At 53.0% G+C, this 21694-nt stretch overlaps 1 protein-coding gene across 1 annotated transcript in view; it reads right to left on the reverse strand.

The window, feature by feature from the left end:
• The window catches only part of LOC146813475 (uncharacterized), a 267150-nt gene that overhangs the window by 242475 nt on the left and 2981 nt on the right, over positions 1–21694 (reverse strand). Inside the window, 1 exon segment of the mRNA XM_085615433.1 lies at positions 7161–7287. Within this exon segment, the coding sequence (XP_085471559.1) occupies positions 7161–7287 (127 nt within the window).

The raw sequence follows: 21694 nt of genomic DNA on the forward strand, positions 1-21694 counted from the left end.
CCCGACAGTTGCGATGGACCTTATTCTTTAACGAATATAACTTCGTGATCACGTTCCGACCTGGAAAAGACAACGCCAAGGCCGATGCCCTCTCACGGCTGGACGACCATGACGAACCTGCCGAAAACCCCGAGCCGGTTCCCATCATATCTGAAAAACATTTCCAGGGCGTTATAGCATCTACAGACTTCCTAGCTCAAGTAAAGAGGGACGTGAAGCGGTCCGATCCGATAGGCCTGGCCACAGACAGCGATGAGGTGACTTGTGTGGACGGATTGCTGTTCAAAGGGGAACGGTTGTGCTTACCTGGGGTACCAAGTCAACAAAAAGCAGTCCGTATGTGCCATGATCATGTCCTTGCCGGTCATCCTGGCTATCACAAGACACTTGAACTAATACAAAGACAATTTTGGTGGCCAACACTGGTGTCCGACACAAGAACGCATGTAACGAACTGTACCATCTGTCTGTTAGGCAAGAACAGCTCTGAGCCGTCGGTTGGTCTGCTGCGTCCCATTCCGGTGCCACCGTTTCCCTGGCACACCGTCTCCATGGACTTCGTGGTTGACCTTCCCATCACCAAGACTGGACACACCACGGTTCTCACCATAGTCGACCACCTCTCCAAAATGGCGCACTTCGTACCCTTGTTGAAAGTACCCACGGCGAAGGACCTGGCCCTGGTTTTCGTGCACGAGGTGGTTCGCCTCCATGGCATTCCATCTGTGGTCATAACGGACAGGGGCTCGCAGTTCGTATCCCGTTTCTGGAAAGAAGTATGCAGACTCCTCGAGATGGACGTGCGCTTATCCTCAGCGTACCATCCCCAGACCGATGGTCAGGCCGAGAGAACAAACCACACTATGGAGCAGTATCTCCGATGTCTGTTGCTGATGGTAGAGAAGGAATGGTCTGCGGTACTATGGTTAGCAGAATATGCATACAACAACAGCAAGCATTCGGCCATTGGCATGTCCCCCTTCTTTTGTCTCCATGGTCGTCACCCTCGCACATCTGCTTGGGAAGTCCCCCGGGACAGCCAGTTGCCTACGGTGCGCGCCTATCATGAGACTCTACATAGACTATGGCAGCAGGCGCGCTTTGAGTTGGCCAAGGCGAAGGACGCCTACAAGGCGCATGCGGACGCCCACAGACAGAAGGAGCCTGAATACAGAGTGGGTGACAGTGTGTGGCTTTCGATTCGGCACATCAATGTGCATGGTCCCAAGAAACTGTTGCCCCGTTTTGTGGGTCCCTTTGCCATCGACAAGGTGGTTAACCCTGTGGCCATGAGGCTCTCGCTCCCATCACACATGCGGATTCACCCTGTATTCCATGTGTCCCTTCTGCGGGCGGTCCGCTCTGACAACCCAATCCCCTCTCCTCCTTCTCCTGTGGTGGTGGCGGGCCATGTTGAATATGAGGTCAGGGCCATCTTGGGGTCTCGCCGGGTGCGAGGTAAGCTTTTCTATCTGGTGGACTGGAAGGGTTACGGTCCGGACGAGCGGTCTTGGGAGCCCTTGTCCCATGTGCGCCATGCTCCCGTTCTGATCCGTGCTTTTCATCTCAGTCACCCCCTGTGCCCTCGCCCTGCTTGTCCCTTCTAGGTCCGGGGGGTTCGGGGGGGGGGGAAGTCTTTTGGGAGGGGGTTCTGTCGGGTTCTCGGCGATTGCCGTTTCCCGACATCCCACGAAGCACGCACAACATTGCCGGGATCCTCACTTCCGGCTGGAAGCTGAGCCCCGGTCTAGTTCTTCTCCTGCCACAGGCTGGTCCTGGAAGCACTTCCGGGGTAAACGCCTTATCTCCGCGTTTCCCGCCGGCTCTGTGCTTTGAATTCCAGTTCCGAGGCTTCAGCGACGGAGGAGTGTTTCTGTCCGCTACCAACACGAAGGTACTTACGGTGTTGGGGGTTCCCGCGCAGGAGCGCTCTCGTTCTGGCACCATTGCTGAAGTGCTACAGCTGTAGCATTTCGATCGGCAAAGAAGCAGCGCAGCAGCGTTGTTGAACTTGTTTCTGTGGGTGAGCAGCGCAGGAGCGCCTTACTCACATTTCTTTGTTTTGTTAGCAGCGCAGGAGTTCTTGACTGTGTATTCGGAGAGCGGCGCAGGAGCGCTTTACGTGCTATTTGATACACCGCGCAGGAGCGCTTTGTTTGTTTGTTTTGATATACCGCGCAGGAGCGCTTTGTTTGTTTATTTTGGGACTACCGCGCAGGAGCGCTTTACTTGTTTACTTTGGGGGAGCCGCGCAGGAGCGCTTTACTTGTTTACTTTGGGGGAGCCGTGCAGGAGCGCTATTATTTGGTTACAGTTAGGGCTTCTGCTGAATCACCTTTAGTAGGAGAGTCTCGCTGGATTCCGGAAACAGAAGCACTGGTGAGTCCCGGCAAGAGAACAGTTGTGTGTGTTTTAGGGATAGTCTGGAATAGCCTGGGGTTAGGTTACCAATCCTGTTATTGTTTGTTTTCCAGCTACCCCGGGATACCCTGCACGCTCCATTCCCATACCACCGCCCTACGTCCTTAATCGGCTCCCATCCTTGTGTCCATCTCATCCCTGTTGAGTTTCCTATCCAAGGGGGGTCAGGTTGGTACACGGACGGGCGCTCTTGTCGTCTCTGCGGAATTACTTCACAAGCAAAGGTAAGTCTTGTGGGGTACCTGACAACCTGACATCCCTGCTTCACATGTTTCAGAAGCAGCATCTCTAAATAAAGTACAGGCATCCCTGCTTCACATGTTTCAGAAGCAGTATCTCTAAATAAAGTCCTAACATCCCTGCGTCACATGTTTCAGAAGATGTATCTCCAAATAAAGTCCTGACATCCCTGCTTCACATGTTTGAGAAGCAGCATCTCTAAATAAAGTTCGGGCATCCCTGCTTCACATGTTTCAGAAGCTGTATCTCTAAATAAAGTCCGGGCATCCCTACTTCACATATTTCAGAAGCTGTATCTCCAAATAAAGTCCTGACATCCCTGCTCCACATGTTTCAGAAGCTATATCTCCACATAAAGTCCTGACATCCCTGCTTCACGTTTCAGAAGCTGTATCTCCAAATAAAGTCCTGACATCCCTGCTTCACATGTTTCAGAAGCTATATCTCCACATAAAGTCCTGACATCCCTGCTTCACATGTTTCAGAAGCTGTATCTCCACATAAAGTCCTGACATCCCTGCGTCACATGTTTCAGAAGCTGTATCTCCAAATAAAGTCCTGACATCCCTGCTTCACGTGTTTCAGAAGCTTTTTCTCCACATAAAGTCCTGACATCCCTGCTTCACATGTTTCAGAAGCTGTATCTCTAAATAAAGTCCGTGCATCCCTGCTTCACATGTTTCATAAGCTGCATCTCTAAATAAAGTCCAGGCATCCCTGCTTCACATGTTTCAGAAGCTGTATCTCTAAATAAAGTCCGGGCATCGCTGCTTCACATGTTTCAGAAGCTGCATCTCTAAATAAAGTCCGGCATCCCTGTTTCACATGTTTCAGAAGCTGTATCTTCAAATAAAGTCCTGACATCCCTGCTTCACATGTTTCAGAAGCTGTATCTCCACATAAAGTCCTGACATCCCTGCTTCACATGTTTCAGAAGCTGTATCTCTAAATAAAGTCCTGACATCCCTGCTTCACAGGTTTCGGAAGCTGTATCTCCAAATAAAGTCCTGACTTCCCTGCTTCACATGTTTCGGAAGCTGTATCTCCAAATAAAGCCCTGACATCCCTGCTTCACATGTTTCGGAAGCTGTATCTCCACATAAAGTCCTGACATCCCTGCTTCACATGTTTCAGAAACTGTATCTCTAAATAAAGTCCTGACATCCCTGCTTCACAGGTTTCAGAAGCTGTATCTCTAAATAAGGTCCTGACATCCCTGCTTCACATGTTTCTGGTAAAAGTTATCACCTGTTTTATCCACATGTGATTAGCGACAGCCTTTCCATTTTCACCATTCTAATCTCCTCCTTTGGGCTAGGAAGGCTGGCCCTTTCCACTTCTCAAACTGCAGAATGAGCTCATTTCCTTTTCCATAATGAGATTCGGCTCTTGGCAGGATTCTACAAGGGATGCTTCAAGATGTGTGTGTTCCTTGATACCCTGCAGCATACTGGACCACAACATCCGTCTAGTAATGCCAAAGTAGTTCCACTCAATTTCATTGGACTTTGCTCTTCCAATCAGATTTGCTTAAATGCGGAACTCATTCTAACTGGATCCATAGCAGTCAATCTGACTGGTTAAATCGCCTTGTGCCTTCAGGGTGTGTCTGCTAACCTGACTGATCGCTGTCTGTGGCCAATGAGAATGGTTCTGACCTCATTCAAAGCCATATAGATTGGTTGAATCCTCTGTCTAAGAAAGGTTTCCATGGGGGAAACATCTTTAAAGTAATGCCAACTGGGATATTCCCAGTGCGGAACAATTATTCATCAAAACTAAGAATGTTGGCTATGGGGGCAGTTTTGATGAAGAGGCAAATAGCAATACATCTGGTGTACCTCAGTGCCCCGCAGGGGGGCCACTGTTAGAAGGAATTGATGCACTGGGTATTGGCAGATAAACAACATATGAAGGCTACACGGAATGATGACAAAGTAGCAGAGGACCTAGGTGAGTGGGCAGAAATACTGACTAAATTGATAGACCCTGCGAATAATCGGGCTCCATGAAGCCAATGGTTGGGGTGGGTACACTATACCCTACAGATAATAATTCCACGCTGGGTTGGGCAGGAGTTGATGAGTACTGATTCCGGTCTGTGAGCTGTTATTGGTACGGTTGACGTGTGGAAGCGCTGTCGTTGGTGAGCAGTCAATATTGTGGGGTTTTTCAGTTTTTTTAAAATTGTTTTATTTATTGAATTTTCAGAGAAGCAGAATAAAAACAACAGAAAAGAGTAGAATTCAAATAAAGACAAAAAACCTACTACAAAAGTAAAAAAAGAGCGAAAAAGAAACAACATTCTTCAAGACAGTGCATTGCATCACATTACCACATATAAATTCAGTAGACGTTCTATAGTGCCCGAAATAACACCCATTCAACCTACTGTAATTTTATGAGAGAAGCCTAGCACCACTCTAACGGATTGCCCACTTGGTAAGAGGATAAACCCCATGGGGTGGTCCCACTCTTGCAAGGCTATCAACACAAGCCCATCAGTACCAGGAAGGCAGTGTAGGGTAGAACAGTCATAAAACTGAAGCCGCTGTTCCTGGCAATATCCCCAATCATGGATCCATGCTTGCACTGAGGGTGGAGACACCTGCCCCCATGTCATGCTACCAGCCTTTTCGCCATCTATAAGGCAATAGATACACATCGTCTGTCCTCACACTCAGTCGCAAGCGTACAGCGTAGCAGTGCCAGCTTTGGTGATGGGGCAATGGTTTCCCTACCATCTCTGAACCAGCCTGAAGACCCTGCCCAGTAGGCAGCTATGGATGGACAGTGCCAAGCACAAAGAAGGAAGTCATCCTCCTCGGCCCCACATCTAATGCAGTCTGTGTTCGCTGCAGTCCCCAGGCATGAAGCTGGGGCGGGTTCTTTATACCCGATGCAGGAATTTAAAATGAAGGAGTCGAAGTCGGCCATTGGGACTCAGTTTACTGTTTGCGAACAACAAAATGTCCATTCTTTAGGAGTGAGAGGGCGCCCCAGATCCATCCCCCAGGAGCCTTGGCCCCGGCAGGAGTAAAGGTGCTGTCACTTGTGTTGTCATGTGTAAATGAGTCACCAGATGTCTGTGAGATGAGGTTGTAAGAAGGACCGTCGATGCTTGGTATCCGGAGGCGCCTCCGAGGAGGTGGGCAGTGGTCTTTACATTGCGCACGACTCTGCATATGGAGAGATGTACCTAGAGCTGGGACTCGTCTCTATCTGCTATCCCCACAGCCGGCAGACAAACACCACTAGGGTTGAGATCTCCCATGGATTTTACCTCCAATGTGACCACTGTGGCTAGAGCCGGAGCCGAACGTGCTCACAGCCAATGGTAGTGAGTAAGGGCTTGATGTGGTCAATAGAGTTCTCTTCCTCCATAGCATTACGTATACCCACCCATGCCAACTGTGTAGTATGCATCGTGCGACTCTCCGCTGTTTACGCCGCAGCCCCGTCCACTGAGGTTCTGACGAGGCGCTGGGTGAGGTTCATCCTGCTCATGGGCAGGTGGGACATGTATGAGGGGGGCAGTAGTGGGCATGATGTGCCCGCGCACATAAATAGTATAGGTCAGAATCGGGTGCCGCCAGCCCCTTCTCATCCTAAAGTCAATATTGTTGATGCAGTGTTTTCAATACTCTTCATGGAATATTAATAAGAATTTTTTTTTTTTAAATCATTGTTTGAGAAGTTCGCAACAGTTTTGGGCTGGCTGTGAGGGCATCATACGCAGCCACACAGGGTCAGAAAACAATTCGCATTCTCATAAAGCCTGTCTGTCACCACTACCATGGACATCACAATAGCTGCTACTACATCAGGCTACTACATCAGGCTACTTGACTACAAGAAGGTATCGTTAGGACTGAGGAAGTGAGCACCCGCATCATTCTTTAAGAAAGGTCCAGTGTAGAATATCAAAACGTCCACTGGGAATCCAGAAGTGAGATCCCAGAGACACATCTAGATTCCTTGAGTGATCTTGGAAGGAAGTGATCGGACACGTATTGGAATGCCAGATATAAGGCTGCTCTTAGATTGAGAGGCCAAACACTGAATGTGCCTGGTAAAGTTGGGATTGGATGTGGCCTTCAAAGACATTACACAGAATATGGGTAGTCCTGATCCACCAGGTGTGAAATCCTGGCAAAGGAACCTGATTGGTGTGTGGCCACAGAGATGGTGGCCAGGAGAGGGGGAGGGGTGGGTCTGCAGATAATGGGCAGAGCTGGGGTCCATGGGTGGATCACTTTGGCTTTCGGTGATCTCTGGGGTCACACGGCCCCGCTGGCCTTCACTTGCAGTTCTCGTGGTCAAGGAAGAATGAAGGAGCTGTTTCAGTGCCCTTCCAGGCCCCGCCCACCTTCAGAATGACATTTTGAACACTGTGTACATCAGCTTTTCCTATCATTTGAAACAGCGAGTGACCTGATACTGTTTCATTTACCTGAAAACCAAACACAAATGTATTAATAGAAAGAAGGCAGCTTTACCAAGTGAGAGCAGGGCCTGGTGGATCTCCTTCATCACATTCCTGTACAGTTCCTTCTGCCATTCCTGCAGGAGCCTCCACTCCTCTTGGGAGAAACAAGCTGACGGGTCAAGGAAGGCCACCTGCGTCTGAAACAGAACAAGGCACTTCCTGAGAAACTCAGCTGTGAATGAAAATCCATCCCCTAAAACTCATATCTCTTCTCCTAGTAGCACCAGCCCCTCGCTCCGGGGTACCAACTTTGAAGACATGAGCAGCTACCAGACAAAATAACATACTTTTCACCATTCATGAGTGCAGCTTAAAAAGCACACAGAACAAACAATAGTGTGCAAATATTTCTAGTAGGCACACCCACACTTCTTCGGAAATAAAAGTGAAATAGCAAATATTAATCTAACAAAGTTCACTTGCAATAGCTGGGTTGTCACTCACTACTGAGGTGTGTGTGTGTGTGTACCTCTGTGTGCATGAAGTGTGTGTGTGTACCTCTGTGTGCATGAAGTGTGTGTGTGTGTACCTCTGTGTGCATAAAGTGTGTGTGTGTACCTCTGTGTGCATAAAGTGTGTGTGTGTACCTCTGTGTGCATGAAGTGTGTGTGTGTGTACCTCTGTGTGCATGAAGTGTGTGTGTGTACCTCTGTGTGCATGAAGTGTGTGTGTGTACCTCTGTGTGCATGAAGTGTGTGTGTGTACCTCTGTGTGCATGAAGTGTGTGTGTGTGTACCTCTGTGTGCATGAAGTGTGTGTGTGTACCTCTCTGTGCATGAAGTGTGTGTGTGTACCTCTGTGTGCATGAAGTGTGTGTGTGTACCTCTGTGTGCATGAAGTGTGTGTGTGTACCTCTGTGTGCATGAAGTGTGTGTGTGTGTACCTCTGTGTGCATGAAGTGTGTGTGTGTACCTCTGTGTGCATGAAGTGTGTGTGTGTGTACCTCTGTGTGCATGAAGTGTGTGTGTGTACCTCTGTGTGCATGAAGTGTGTGTGTGTGTACCTCTGTGTGCATGAAGTGTGTGTGTGTACCTCTCTGTGCATGAAGTGTGTGTGTGTGTACCTCTGTGTGCATGAAGTGTGTGTGTGTACCTCTGTGTGCATGAAGTGTGTGTGTGTGTGTACCTCTGTGTGCATGAAGTGTCCTACCTGGCCGCCAAGACCTGGAACTCCCTCCCGTCCGACCTGCGCCTGACCCAAGACCACCTCTCCTTCAGGAAGAAGCTGAAGACCTGGCTGTTCGAGCAGTAGCGGCACCACCCCTCCCCAGCGCCTTGAGACCCTACGGGTATGTAGCGCGCTCTATAAGTGTCACTGATTGATTGATTGATTGATTGTGTGTACCTCTGTGTGCATGAAGTGTGTGTGTGTGTACCTCTGTGTGCATGAAGTGTGTGTGTGTGCCTCTGTGTGCATGAAGTGTGTGTGTGTGTACCTCTGTGTGCATGAAGTGTGTGCGTGTACCTCTGTGTGCATGAAGTGTGTGTGTGTACCTCTGTGTGCATGAAGTGTGTGTGTGTGTACCACTGTGTGCATGAAGTGTGTGTGTGTGTACCACTGTGTGCATGAAGTGTGTGTGTGTGCCTCTGTGTGCATGAAGTGTGTGTGTGTGTACCTCTGTGTGCATGAAGTGTGTGTGTGTGTACCTCTGTGTGCATGAAGTGTGTGTGTGTACCTCTGTGTGCATGAAGTGTGTGTGTGTACCTCTGTGTGCATGAAGTGTGTGTGTGTGTACCTCTGTGTGCATGAAGTGTGTGTGTGTGTACCTCTGTGTGCATGAAGTGTGTGTGTGTGTGTACCTCTGTGTGCATGAAGTGTGTGTGTGTACCTCTGTGTGCATGAAGTGTGTGTGTGTGTACCTCTGTGTGCATGAAGTGTGTGTGTGTACCTCTGTGTGCATGAAGTGTGTGTGTGTACCTCTGTGTGCATGAAGTGTGTGTGTGTGTACCTCTGTGTGCATGAAGTGTGTGTGTGTACCTCTGTGTGCATGAAGTGTGTGTGTGTGTACCTCCGTGTGCATGAAGTGTGTGTGTGTACCTCTGTGTGCATGAAGTGTGTGTGTGTGTACCTCTGTGTGCATGAAGTGTGTGTGTGTACCTCTGTGTGCATGAAGTGTGTGTGTGTACCTCTGTGTGCATGAAGTGTGTGTGTGTACCTCTATGTGCATGAAGTGTGTGTGTGTGTACCTCCGTGTGCATGAAGTGTGTGTGTGTACCTCTGTGTGCATGAAATGTGTGTGTGTACCTCTGTGTGCATGAAGTGTATGTGTGTACCTCTGTGTGCAGCCTGTGGGTCACAGGTCCAGATACCGCCAGGTAGACTCCGCCTTCTGTCCTTAAACATTAGATTCATCGAGATTTACACACTCAATCAATCAATCAATCAGGGGTTTGTATAGCGCAGCTACTCACCCATGAGGGTCTCAAGGCGCTGGGGGGCGCTGTACACACGACTCTGTCCCACTGCTCTTTCTGGGTCACCAGAATATTCACCAACTGCAGGATGTGGCACAGAATCACGGATCACACCCCAGACTTCTGCTTTAGTTTTCGCCCGCCTGCTCTTGTTGAAATGCGGAGCTGCCGCATTCCCAAGGGTGCCCATGATCAGCCGCCCCTTCCAGGCTTCTTCTGGCGAGAGGTTTATGCGTCCTAAATAATCCGGATATGCGTCACTTGCACAGACTGTCAGGGGCTGATCTCTAGGCAGCCCATAAGTAACACTGGGTTTATAGTCACAATCCAACACTTGTGTCCTCTGTGCGAAATCCTCAGAGGGGACCCGAGGGTGATGACAAACACAGCTCCCAATACAGCGATGGGAGGCTTTGACGTCATCTTCTTGAACAGCAGAGATCTGATATTAATCAATGATGTCATTGCTTACATTTTTATTCAGCGCAGGTCCACCAGGCAGCTGTACACAGGACACTGTACATAAAGCAGCTGAGATGGGGACTCTCTTTACAGTGAGTCCATGGAATAAACAATAGTGCCAATATCGGCAACCGTTATCATAGCATACATCAGTACATAATCATAATAAAACACATGACACTGAATGTAAGTGGAGAAATATTGCTGCAGGTTTATTAGCATAAAAAATATGCAAACACGGTGGGTTATCTTACGGGCGATCCCAGGGCAGGCCAGCCCCATGCCGCCTGCCCGTCTGATAAGCCTAGAGTCACCATGGCAACGCCAATTGGTGACCACCAAATGTTGGGAGGGTCCCCCCCTCCCATCCGTGGACCTCCAGTCCACATGCTTCACCACGCCCCCCCGTGATGGGTGGGCGGAGCATACATGGCAGCCCCCGGTTGCTCAGACCCACAACCGCCTGTCGGTTAGCGGGGCGCCGTAGGTCTTCCAGTGGACACGCTAAAAGATCCCTGGGTATCCTGGCTTAGCACCACACGGTGCTGCTGCATGCTATACCCCTTGGTATGTGCAGACCCTGGATCGCCCTGTAACTCCTCCTGCAACACAAAAGTGAAAGTTGTTAGAAAAACCTTCCCCCCCCTTCTTGTCCCTCCTGATGCCGGGTAAGCGGATGGGCGGGCAAGGCAAACGAGCGGACAAGAGGGCGAGGAGGGGGCGGGGACCGAATATGTACCCCCCCTTGGCTCCTCCCCGCCGGAAGCAGCTACCTGACTGGGGTCTCCCTAGGTCAAGCCCAGGGACACGACCTCCCACCCCTGTGCCTTCCTGTGGCACTAAGGCGGCCGCCCTCAAGGGGGCGGGCCGCTGCGCAACCCCCACCCCGGGCAGCCTTACATAGTGCCAATATCGGCAACCGTTATCATAGCATACATCAGTACATAATCATAATAAAACACATGACACTGAATGTAAGTGGAGAAATATTGCTGCAGGTTTATTAGCATAAAAAATATGCAAACACGGTGGGTTATCTTACGGGCGATCCCAGGGCAGGCCAGCCCCATGCCGCCTGCCCGTCTGATAAGCCTAGAGTCACCATGGCAACGCCAATTGGTGACCACCAAATGTTGGGAGGGTCCCCCCCTCCCATCCGTGGACCTCCAGTCCACATGCTTCACCACGCCCCCCCGTGATGGGTGGGCGGAGCATACATGGCAGCCCCCGGTTGCTCAGACCCACAACCGCCTGTCGGTTAGCGGGGCGCCGTAGGTCTTCCAGTGGACACGCTAAAAGATCCCTGGGTATCCTGGCTTAGCACCACACGGTGCTGCTGCATGCTATACCCCTTGGTATGTGCAGACCCTGGATCGCCCTGTAACTCCTCCACAGCCTTGGGAGTGGCCACCGTCACTACCAGGGCCCCCCACCAGTACCCCTATTAATAGCAACCCGCAGCTGTCAGAGCTTCCCCTAGATCCAGTAAAAACAACTCCATGCCTAAATCCGAGAGGTGAACCCCATCGCCTTTGAGACATCCCGTTGATTTGGCATGCAGAAGGCCGTGCCTGATGAAACCAAAGCCTCTTTGCTCCGTGAACTTGCGCATAGCGCTATTAACCTTTCTTCTAGATGCCTCGATGGCAGAGCCAGAGCGAGCACCATGCCAAATAGTGCGTGGAGTCATCTCAGACCACCACAGCTCACACGGCCCCAACAACACGCTCAACTTGCAGAAAGTGTCCCTCATGTCTTGTAGTAGAGCTCTCCTTCCTAGTGATGTGAGGTCATTCCCCCCCAGGTGAACCACCAAGAGGTTGGGCGGGAGCCACCCTCCCTGGAGTCTCTGCTTAACTTTCCGTAACAAGTAGCACCAGCGCAAGCCTGGGAAACCCAACCATGTGATGTCCGTGTTGGCAAAGCCGTTCTGCCACTCACTTGCCGCCGCCCAATGAGCCAGTCTTGCAATAATTGAGTGACCAATTACCCACACCTTCATACCTAATAAAGAGAAAATTGGTTTTGAGTATATGTTTATTAAGCGGAGAGAGACAACAACATAAGCAAACTTCAGCACATTCTGCAGTAAAGGTATACGTCAATCAGGAAACCAGCGAGGGAGGGGAGCCCTAATATGATTGTGGTCACGACAGAAGCCCCCCCAAGTGACCCACAGCCCCCCCGGCCACCCTTAGGGCCGGATGTACCGCTTGAAGCAATGCGACTGCCAGCGCCCCACCATCATAATACCTTCTGCAGGCATTCCAGCCAGGAACGCTGTGGTGGCCGCACCTATGCGGAAAGAGTGGCTGCTGAATATTTTGCCCCTAACCTCATGGCCGGACAGCCTAAGGCAGGCCTTGAGGATGTGGTCCACTTGAAATCTAGTGACCGGGAGGCCATCCTGATGCACTAGCAGGTAACCCGCCCCCCGCGGGCGAAGCCGCAGGTAGTTTCTGACACAAGCTACCGGGCAATATCTCTCATCCCCCAAGCCATGTAGCACCACTACCCTCCCTCGCCCTAGCTGGTCAGTTTTGGACTGTCTAATGACTATTTTCAAGCACCCCGGTTCAAGTTCTACGTCCTTTACGTTCAGTGCCACCCCGGAGGGGTCAGATTTAGAGCGGGCCACAAGTTCCCCTATCCTGAAGGCCCCAAAGAAGGCCAGGGAAAAACAGGCCGAGAACAGTGTAGCTTCGTACCCCGAGTGAGTGGCCCTATCCATACAGTCCAACATTCCTTGTAGCAGTGAGAAAGTAATGGGGGACCTGGGATCCGGTGATCGCGGATCCAGTTTCGCCCACCCTCGCAGTGCTGCCTTGATCACAAAAGCCTTGGTGGGATCAGCCTGCCCCCTCAATCTGGCGTGGTGGCTGATGGCAGCGAGGTGGCCCGACATCCAGGAATGAGTTTTTCCCTCCCCTCTGGCCCACAGCAAGAATTGTTGGACTCTAAGTTCCAGAGCCACCTGATCCTCCTCCCAGCCCCCTGTAATTGCACAAAAGAGGGTGACACAGCTCCCGTAGCGCTTCGCAGTTCTGGGGGCTAACGACCGTTCTCCCAGCTCCCTCATCCGTGGTCCCACTTCAGCAGCCGCCACAAGTGCGGCGGGAAAGGGGTCCCCTCTTGACGCGCGCTCGGCCAGGCCTCCCGGAAGCGGTGCCACTGGAAACGAGACAAAGAGTCAGCGGCAACATTAGAAATCCCTGGAATGTGCCTGGCCCTGCACTCTACGTTGTTAAATAGGCAGGCCCTGGCAAGCTCTCGCAGTAGACACAGGACTAGGGGGCAGCTAGCAGACTGGGAGTTGATGGCCTGCACCACCGCCAGGTTGTCAGACCAGAAAAGCACCCGTTTGGCGGCCAGGGCCCTGGGCCAGAGATGAAAAGCAACCACAATTGGGAAAAGTTCCAGGACCGTGATCTTGGACGTGACCTTTTTCCTGTGCCAGGCGTTAGGCCACCTCTCTGCGCACCACTCTTTGTCCAAAATCACTCCGAACCCTTCCCGGCCAGACGCATCAGAAAAGAGGGCCAGCTCCCGGCTGTTGGCCCAGGGGTCGCGCCAGATGACAGCCCCATTAAAGTTGACTAGAAAGTCTGCCCACATGACTAGGTCTTCACGCATCCCCTTGTTCAGCTTAACCATGTGGTGCTTCCTGCTCACCGAGGCCGTGGCTCTAGCTAACCTTCGCGCAAATGCCCTACCCGCGGGGATGACTCTGGCAGCAAAGTTTAGCTTCCCCAGGAGGCTCTGAATGGCAGCCAAGGAAACCTTCTCCCTCCCTACCACTTGGCTAATCTGATCTCTCAGGTCCCGCACCTTGTCAGCTGGCAGCCTGGCCTCCCCCGCCACAGTATCCAGCTCGATCCCTAAGAAAGAGAGAACTTGAGCCGGGCCTTCCGTTTTCTTAGGAGCCAAGGGAACGCCGAAATGATGCATCAGGACCTGAAAATCAAACAGGGCTGCCCTACATTCCTGCGTGCCATCCCTCCCGATGAATAGGAAGTCATCTAAGTAATGGGAAACCCCGGAAAAACTGTACGTGTGCTGGAAGGCCCATTGAAGGAAGGAGCTGAAAGCCTCAAAGAAGGCACAGGAAACCGCGCACCCCATGGGCATGCACTTGTCAAAGTAGTACATGCCGTCCACCTTGAAACCCAGCAAGTGTTGGCTGCTGGGGTGCACTGGTAATAACCGAAAGGCCGACTCAATGTCGGCCTTCGCCAACCAGGCTCCTTTGCCAGCCCTCCTTACCAGGTCAAGTGCAACATCCAATGTACAATAAGACACCGAGCATGACCCCTCCTGCAGGCCGTGGTTTACTGAGCCCCCCTCAGGGTAAGACAAGTGGTGAATTAACCTGAAAGACCCGGGATCTTTTTTAGGGACCAAGCCAAGGGGGGAGACTACAAAGTTGTCTAACGGGGGCTCCCTGAAAGGACCCGCCACCCGCCCCAGCCTCAGTTCCTTCTGGACTTTTTCTTTCAAGACCTGTGGGAGGACCCTGGCAGATCTGAGGTTCTCCGCATCGCGCCCGGACAGGGGACCTACATAGGGGATGGAGAAGCCCAGCGAGAAGCCTTCAAGCAGGAGCGCACTGTCAGCGGAGAGGGGGTACAGTCTGAGTAACTCTAGCATGCGGTCCAGGAGGACCGGGGAAGGACCCTTGCTGGCCAGGGGCGCAGGAGAGCAGGCGACTAGGTCGGTAGGAGGGAGAAGGAGGGGTGGGGCCGCAGCCGGGGGAAGGAGTGGAGGCGAATCAAGCCGATGGTTTGGCGGAGTCAGCAGGCTTCTTGTCCTGTTTGGTTTGGCACGAGGCAGCGGGGTGACGCCCCCCGCACTTGCTGCAAGAGTGCTGGAAACGGCACTTGACCCCCCAAGAGCAAGCGCCGGCATTGAAAAGGTTGCAAGTCCCAGGAGAGACCCGCTTGGCCCCTCCTCCCCTGCCACCCCCTCTACGCCCCCCCCGAAAGGACTGCCTCGCTTGCTTCGCATTGAACTGGGAGCTCCCTGTCTGTCCGCCACCTCCTCCGGACCCTTTGGGAAGAGAGGCAGGACTCTTGGATCCCCGAGACCCCATGTGGTCCATCCACAGCTGTACCTCTTTTTGGTCCCATTCCATCTCTGGGCAAATGGCCATCTTTTTTCTGAACTCCATGTCATAATTGAGCCACCCTTCCCCGCCCCACTTCTGCGCCTCTGTGTGAATTAGCCTCTGGTACAGTACCAAAGCCTGGCCCTGTTCAGGAAATTTTTCAAGTATAACAGATTGAAGGATGGAAAAGGCGGCTAGCCAGTTATCTATTGTTTTATCCGGCCACTGCTGGAACCTGACCTTCTTGTCGTCCTCTTTCCCCCCAAGCCTACGCGCGTCTTGCCCATGCTGGCCCAACAGCAGTAGTGAAAAGATGTCTAAAAACTCACGCCTCCAGATGAATTCTTTTACTGCTAAGGGGACCTCCCAGATGAGCGAGCTATGGCCAGACAGAAGCGGGGCATGGGTAAACTCCTTTTTAGCTGGGACCTGCAGGGGAGAGCGTGGTGCTGTAGCGCTAGCTAGTTGCGTGGACGCGCTGCCCCCCGGGGCGGGGGGGGGGGTGGCGATATCAATGGCGGCAGCAGACTGCCCGGTTAGCGGCTCACCTCCTGCTGGTTGGCGCAGCTCCCCCCCAGCCGGGATGGGCCCCGGGGCCGGGGGGCCAGCGGGAGCCGCCTTCTCCTGCCTGGCGGTCAAGACAGGCCCTACCACCGCCGCCGGTTCTGCACTTCTGGGCAAGGAAATAGGCGGTGTGCACGGCACCGGGGACAGCTCGGGGGCGTGACGACATGTCCCTTGTGGCGCCCAAACAGTGGCTGCAGCGGAGAGGGCCCCTCCCGCGCTGTCAGCAGACGGCCGCCCCACCGCTGAGGCTGCCCGCGAGAAGCCCGCCCTGACCTCATCCATGAAATTTTTTAGTGTCTCATTGAGGTTGGCGAGGTCCTCCCTGGATGCAAAGTTAGTGGCATGAGAGCTTGAACTGCTCGGTGTTGGCGGGCCAGCCGGGGACGTCGGGGGCGGAGGCCCGGAGGAGCCCTTGACGGCGGGCACCGAGCGGACCCTGAGTGCAGTACGTTCAGCCGGGAAGTCTCTAACTGTGGCCCTGCGGATTCGTTTGGGGCGAGGGGGTCCCGCCTCCTCGTTCGACTCTTGTCCCGTTGTATGGCCCCCAGAGATGACCCCAGAGTCCTCAGGGCAGCTGGCCTTGAGGAGGTCTGCAGCCCAGGCCAGTCCTTTGGATTTGGCCATCTCAATAATTGCTGCTAACTGTGCGTCTTGCGAATTGCCCGGCTGGGTCTCATCGACCTGGGACGGCGTTGAGAAGAGCGCTGGGGTGCCCTCACTATCCATCTCGGACTGGGTCCTAACCTGAAAGAGAAATGAACGTAAGCCTTGGCCAATACCAATTGAGACCGGCCCCTACCCCCCCTTAACCAACCGCGCCGTCACACACGCTCCTACTTACTCTCGCGGAAGAGAACGCACTTCCTTCAACTCAGAGCGTAATGCTGTCCCAGATTTCCTGCATACAAAGAACAAAGCTGTTAAAACGTGCCCCAGGGCGATATTGTCCTTGGCCGAGCCAACCAGGAGCCTACTCTCCCCTTCCTTCCCCAGCAATTGCCACACTTACACCCTTTTTCCGGCAGCAAGCGTGATCGTCTGGTACACCTAAAACCTTCGCACGAACCTTCGCACGATCTAGGAGGAAGAGAAGAGAGGATGACACGACAATATTACTTCCTTGCTGCTCAGACCCACATGCATGGAGGTGAGGCGCGCGCAAAATCCTGGATACAAGGCATTCAACACAGGCCTGAGTTTATCTCCCAGTTCCCCGGACGCTACATTTCCTTCGCTAATGAAGAACGGGTGACCAGGAAGAACGAGTAGAGTGCCCTGCTCAATCATACGACCACGGTGTGAGATGCTACCTTTAGATGACGTACCAATAGTTTGTTGGTACTTTCATGTCCTGCAATGGCACGCGACGAAGCACAGCCTTCACGTTATGATGCTAGCGTGCGATAGTGAAAGCCAGTCTCCCGAGCTCCAAGGTACGCCGGAAGGAAACTAGGGCGGATTGTGGCACGCGTGCCGAGACGCCCGGGAGGAACGGGCGCGGGCCGCGCGCACCATGAATGTATAAGAGGACGGCACCAAGGAGATGGACTGGGCTGTGCCGGGGTACCATGCACACGATCATATGCCCCCTTTTTTGGCTTGTTGCCAGGATTTGTACGAGTGGATGTGGCAAAAAGGGGTTAGTCGGACCGCTTTTCATAGCACCGTATTTACATCACACATTCAGGCCCGTAGAGACTAAGTGATTTGCCCAAAATTACCTGCTGGGGACGCACCCTGGAGTCCCGACCTGGAGGCGGCAGCGCATCCGACGGACCACTTCCTTCGCCTGGGCGCGACCCCCGGGCTCAGGAGATACACGTTTTGCGGTAGTGCTGAGGCGCACGAACATACGCCTTCTGCGGCCAAAGTGCGTAACCCCCGTAATCTACTAAGCCATCTTGCCAGCGTCAGTACCCTGCGGCTAATTGCCACGCCGAGCACAGGAATGCTGCGAAAGCAGCAATAACAGGCCCAAGTCGAGCATGGCAGCAATCTGGCAAGCATCGTCCCAGCTGCCCATGTGAGGAACAACCGTGGGAGTGTGCCGCAGCCACTCCCCCGAAACCCCGTGACGACTCCTTCAGCTGGCCAACACGCAAACGTTCCCAAGCTTGCAGGACCAAACAGGACTGGAACGTGCAAACACGCCACACCACGCAAAAGGCCGCTGCCGGCCACGCACCCAAGACAGCGCCTTCAACCACAAGCGAGTGAATCGTGCGTGCCCCCCCGTCCGCCTCGATGGACGGGCCGAAAGTCCACTCACTGACCACCGCAGGAAGGGATTTCCCCCAGACACACGCGCGCCCCGAGGCGGCACACATGGCGCCCCGAGCAGTGCCCACTGTGGCCTGATCCCGTCCGCTTCGCGACGCACTTTCCCCCCCCCCCGCGGGCCCCCAACATGGCGGCCGGGGGGGGGGGGGGGGGGGGGGGCCAAACGCGATAAGAACGCATGCCGGGGCAGCTGATGAGAGCTCGCAGGCTCGTCCGATGCCCCTGCGCCCCCAGGGCAGTCGTTGTATGCCCCGTGACTCAGGGCCAGGCTCGTAGCCCAGGGTGAACCTGACTGCATACCCGAAAGGCATGTGAGATACCCCACCCCGCCCCGCGATCCACAACATTTGTCGAAGCAGGGAAGGGGGGGGGGGGGGGGGGGGGGGGAGGGGAGCGTGGGCCGCCGACCGTGACGCCACCCCTCTATGATAAGGCTTCTATGAATTGTCGGCTCGTGACAGTAAAGTAGTTTGCGATAAATAGCGCCACCATTCTCACATTTCTCCCTCAATTCACCGCTACTTTTCTCCAGCCAATCACATCACACTTCCTTTGTGTGCATCACTTAAAATGTCCCCTCGTACTCCATCCTGTGCAGCTCTGTCCTCCTGGGATGCGAAGGTTCGTATGACTGGGAAACGGACGGCGCTGTTATTCTTATCGCGAGGTCCAGGACAGCATCCCCCGCCACAACTCTCCCCCCGGCTAAAACACCAACAATAATCGCCACGAGCGACCAGGGGGGGGAGAGAGGAATCGGACGCTCCTACACCCGAGCGCGACCGAGGCCTCCCGCAGGAGCCGGCTCGATATACACATAACGATGTGGGGATCAAAAGGACGCGGGGCACAGGGCCGGGGCACTGGCCCCTCGCACTCTACTCGACCGCGTGGCCCGCGACCCACAGCATTCTCCCTCAACGCACACCCGATCCTGCCCCCTCACAAACTCTTTCCCGAGCACGGCCCCCCCCCCGCCCGTGGCACGCCGACCACAGGGCCCTGTCTCCTGGTACTGCCCAGGGACAAGGCCGGGGCGAGAGGGAAGTAACCGGCAGACTCACCTAAGTGAAGACGGGCGACACGACGGAGCACGACGGACTGCAGGCAAGGCAAACGAGCGGACAAGAGGGCGAGGAGGGGGCGGGGACCGAATATGTACCCCCCCTTGGCTCCTCCCCGCCGGAAGCAGCTACCTGACTGGGGTCTCCCTAGGTCAAGCCCAGGGACACGACCTCCCACCCCTGTGCCTTCCTGTGGCACTAAGGCGGCCGCCCTCAAGGGGGCGGGCCGCTGCGCAACCCCCACCCCGGGCAGCCTTACAGAATTGAACAAGAAAGACCAGCAGCCAGGCCTGAGAAGGAGACGCAAGGCGAAAAATGAAGGAGGGACCCAGCAATTTAGAAGGCACCAGGGGTGAAGAATGACGAAGAGCTGAAGGTAGAGCAATGTGATAGTTAAGTAAAGGAAGGCGAGGGGTAGGAACTGACTGACTGACTGACTGGTGTCTTGTAAGCGCAGTATTGCTGAGGCGTCTTAGCGCTGAGGTGAGTGGAAGCCAAGCTGACGCTGAGAGATCTTAGAGTTTAAGGAAGAGCCATGTCTTTATCAGTTTCCTAAACAGAGCCCTATTTGGCTGTAGTCTGGTCGTAAGGGGAAGGGAGTTCCATGGTTTAGCCGCTTGATACGAAAAACCCTTTCGTCCCCATCTGGCTTGGTTTATCTTGGGGACCGGAACCAATCCTGCATTTGCAGACCTTAGACAGCGTTGCGGCAGATACCGGGGAAATAAGGGTTGAATGTCCAGGGCTCCGCCTCCATACAGAGCCTTATGCACTAAACAGAGGACCTTAAAATCAACTCTGCGCCGAACTGGAAGCCAGAGGACCTGCTTGATACTAGCGGGCATGGGGTGATGTTTGGGTAGATCGAGCCAAACTCGAGCCGCCGCATTCTGGAGTGACTGAAGTTTGGTGATCTGCCCTTTGTCCGCTACTAAATATAGGGCGTTAACGTAAGAACCAGAGCTCCGACCACTGTTTTCCTGAGTGGTAGTGGGATAAACGGCAGAATTTTACGCAAAACTCTTAGCGTAAAGAAGCATGCAGAGGAAACTCGATTTATTTGCAAAGCGAGCTTTAGGCCTTAATCAAACACAAAACCGAGGTTCCTGACTTTCCACACAGGGGCAGGACAATTCCCAGCCTCAAGGGGCCACCACAGTTGGCTCCAAACAGAAGTTTTCTGGCCAAACTCAATGACGTCGGTTTTTTCTGTGTTCAGCCTCAGGAACATGGAAGAGAACAAAACAGAACTGAATGACTGAGGGGATTAGGAAGCAGAATGGAAGGAGGGCAAAAGGAAGACAGCTGAACTGAGGAAGTATTCACAGGGCGGAATGGAGCGCAAACAGTTGTTAGTGCCCTGTGTCGCAGAGCTGGCCCCTAATGTACCTCGGGTCTTCCAGCAAAGCGTTCCACAGTGTGCTGGTAGATCCGGCAATCATTTCACTGCTGCAGCTGGACATGTTGCTTACATTTTTTTGCCCCCGGTCTAACAGTGTTTTTGCACTTGAGGTATTTTCCGCTGGTAGAATTTTCTTTAGGAGGAAGTAAAGGTATTCTGACATTAGGGCTTTAAATATGGCACATGTCAACTTGAATGTAAGTCTCGCCTCCGGGGGGGGGGGCATTTTGGGGGATTTGCCAGTGATCTGAATGTGAGCAGAGGTGGTCGGGTGGGATTCGGCCAGAAACCTAGAGGTGGGACTTTGGAAGCCAGACAGGGCATGAATCCAGACATGTCCGTGCAGCCGACCAATACTCAGAGCTTTTCTGATATTTTTGACCTTGAAGTAATTTGGATTCTGCTGTTTCAGAGTTTAGTCTCAATAGATAAATTGGAGGCGGGGATAAAGTGCAGTCCACCATGTATGTTTCTCCGGTAGACGGTGCACCAGGGAGTCCATGGCGACAATGAAAAGGAGCGGTGGCAGAGGGCATCCTTGTCGGGTCCCTCTGGCAACTGGGAAGGTGGTCCGTAAGAGAACTAGTCACCCTTAAAAGGGCCACGGGACTTGAAATTAGAAGCGTAATCGGGGCATTATATCCACGTTGGAGTCCTATTTTTATCAAAGGTCGCTTTTAAAAAGGCCATTCTAAAGAATCAAATGCCTTTTTTGCTTCTAAAAGGGCTACAGCCGCAGGGACATCAAGGGAGAAACTATTTCATAACGCGAAGATTGAAATGGATCTGTGAGGAACAAAGCCAGTCTGTATGGGTGGTATGATCTGTTCCATTAGGAGAGATAATCTGGTTGCAATGACCTTAGCTAAGATTTTATTATCAAGGTTAAATAGTGAGAATGGGCAGTAGGAGGCTCAGAAGTGGGGTTCTTTGCTAGGCTTCAATAATAGTATGATCACAGCTTCCTGTAGTGTGGGGGTAGATTTCCTGCCTCGAGTGCTTCGGAATACATCTCGAGCAAATGCAGTGCAAGTAAATGTTTGTACGCCTTATAGAACGCACCCGTGAGTCCATACTTCCTGGATCTTCGCCCCCGTTTCCCCCATGTTTGACCATGCCTCTTATTCCTGTTCCACTATTTGTCACGTTGTGTTTTTTTGTACTAAGTTCACTGTATCGGGATGCACTGCTTTCAAAGTTGTAACTTCGTGCTCTGTAAATATGCAAACCATGAACTGTTTGAAATTAGAG

The sequence above is a fragment of the Triturus cristatus genome, chromosome 7 (assembly GCF_964204655.1).
Source record: "Triturus cristatus chromosome 7, aTriCri1.1, whole genome shotgun sequence".
Lineage (NCBI taxonomy): Eukaryota > Metazoa > Chordata > Amphibia > Caudata > Salamandridae > Triturus > Triturus cristatus.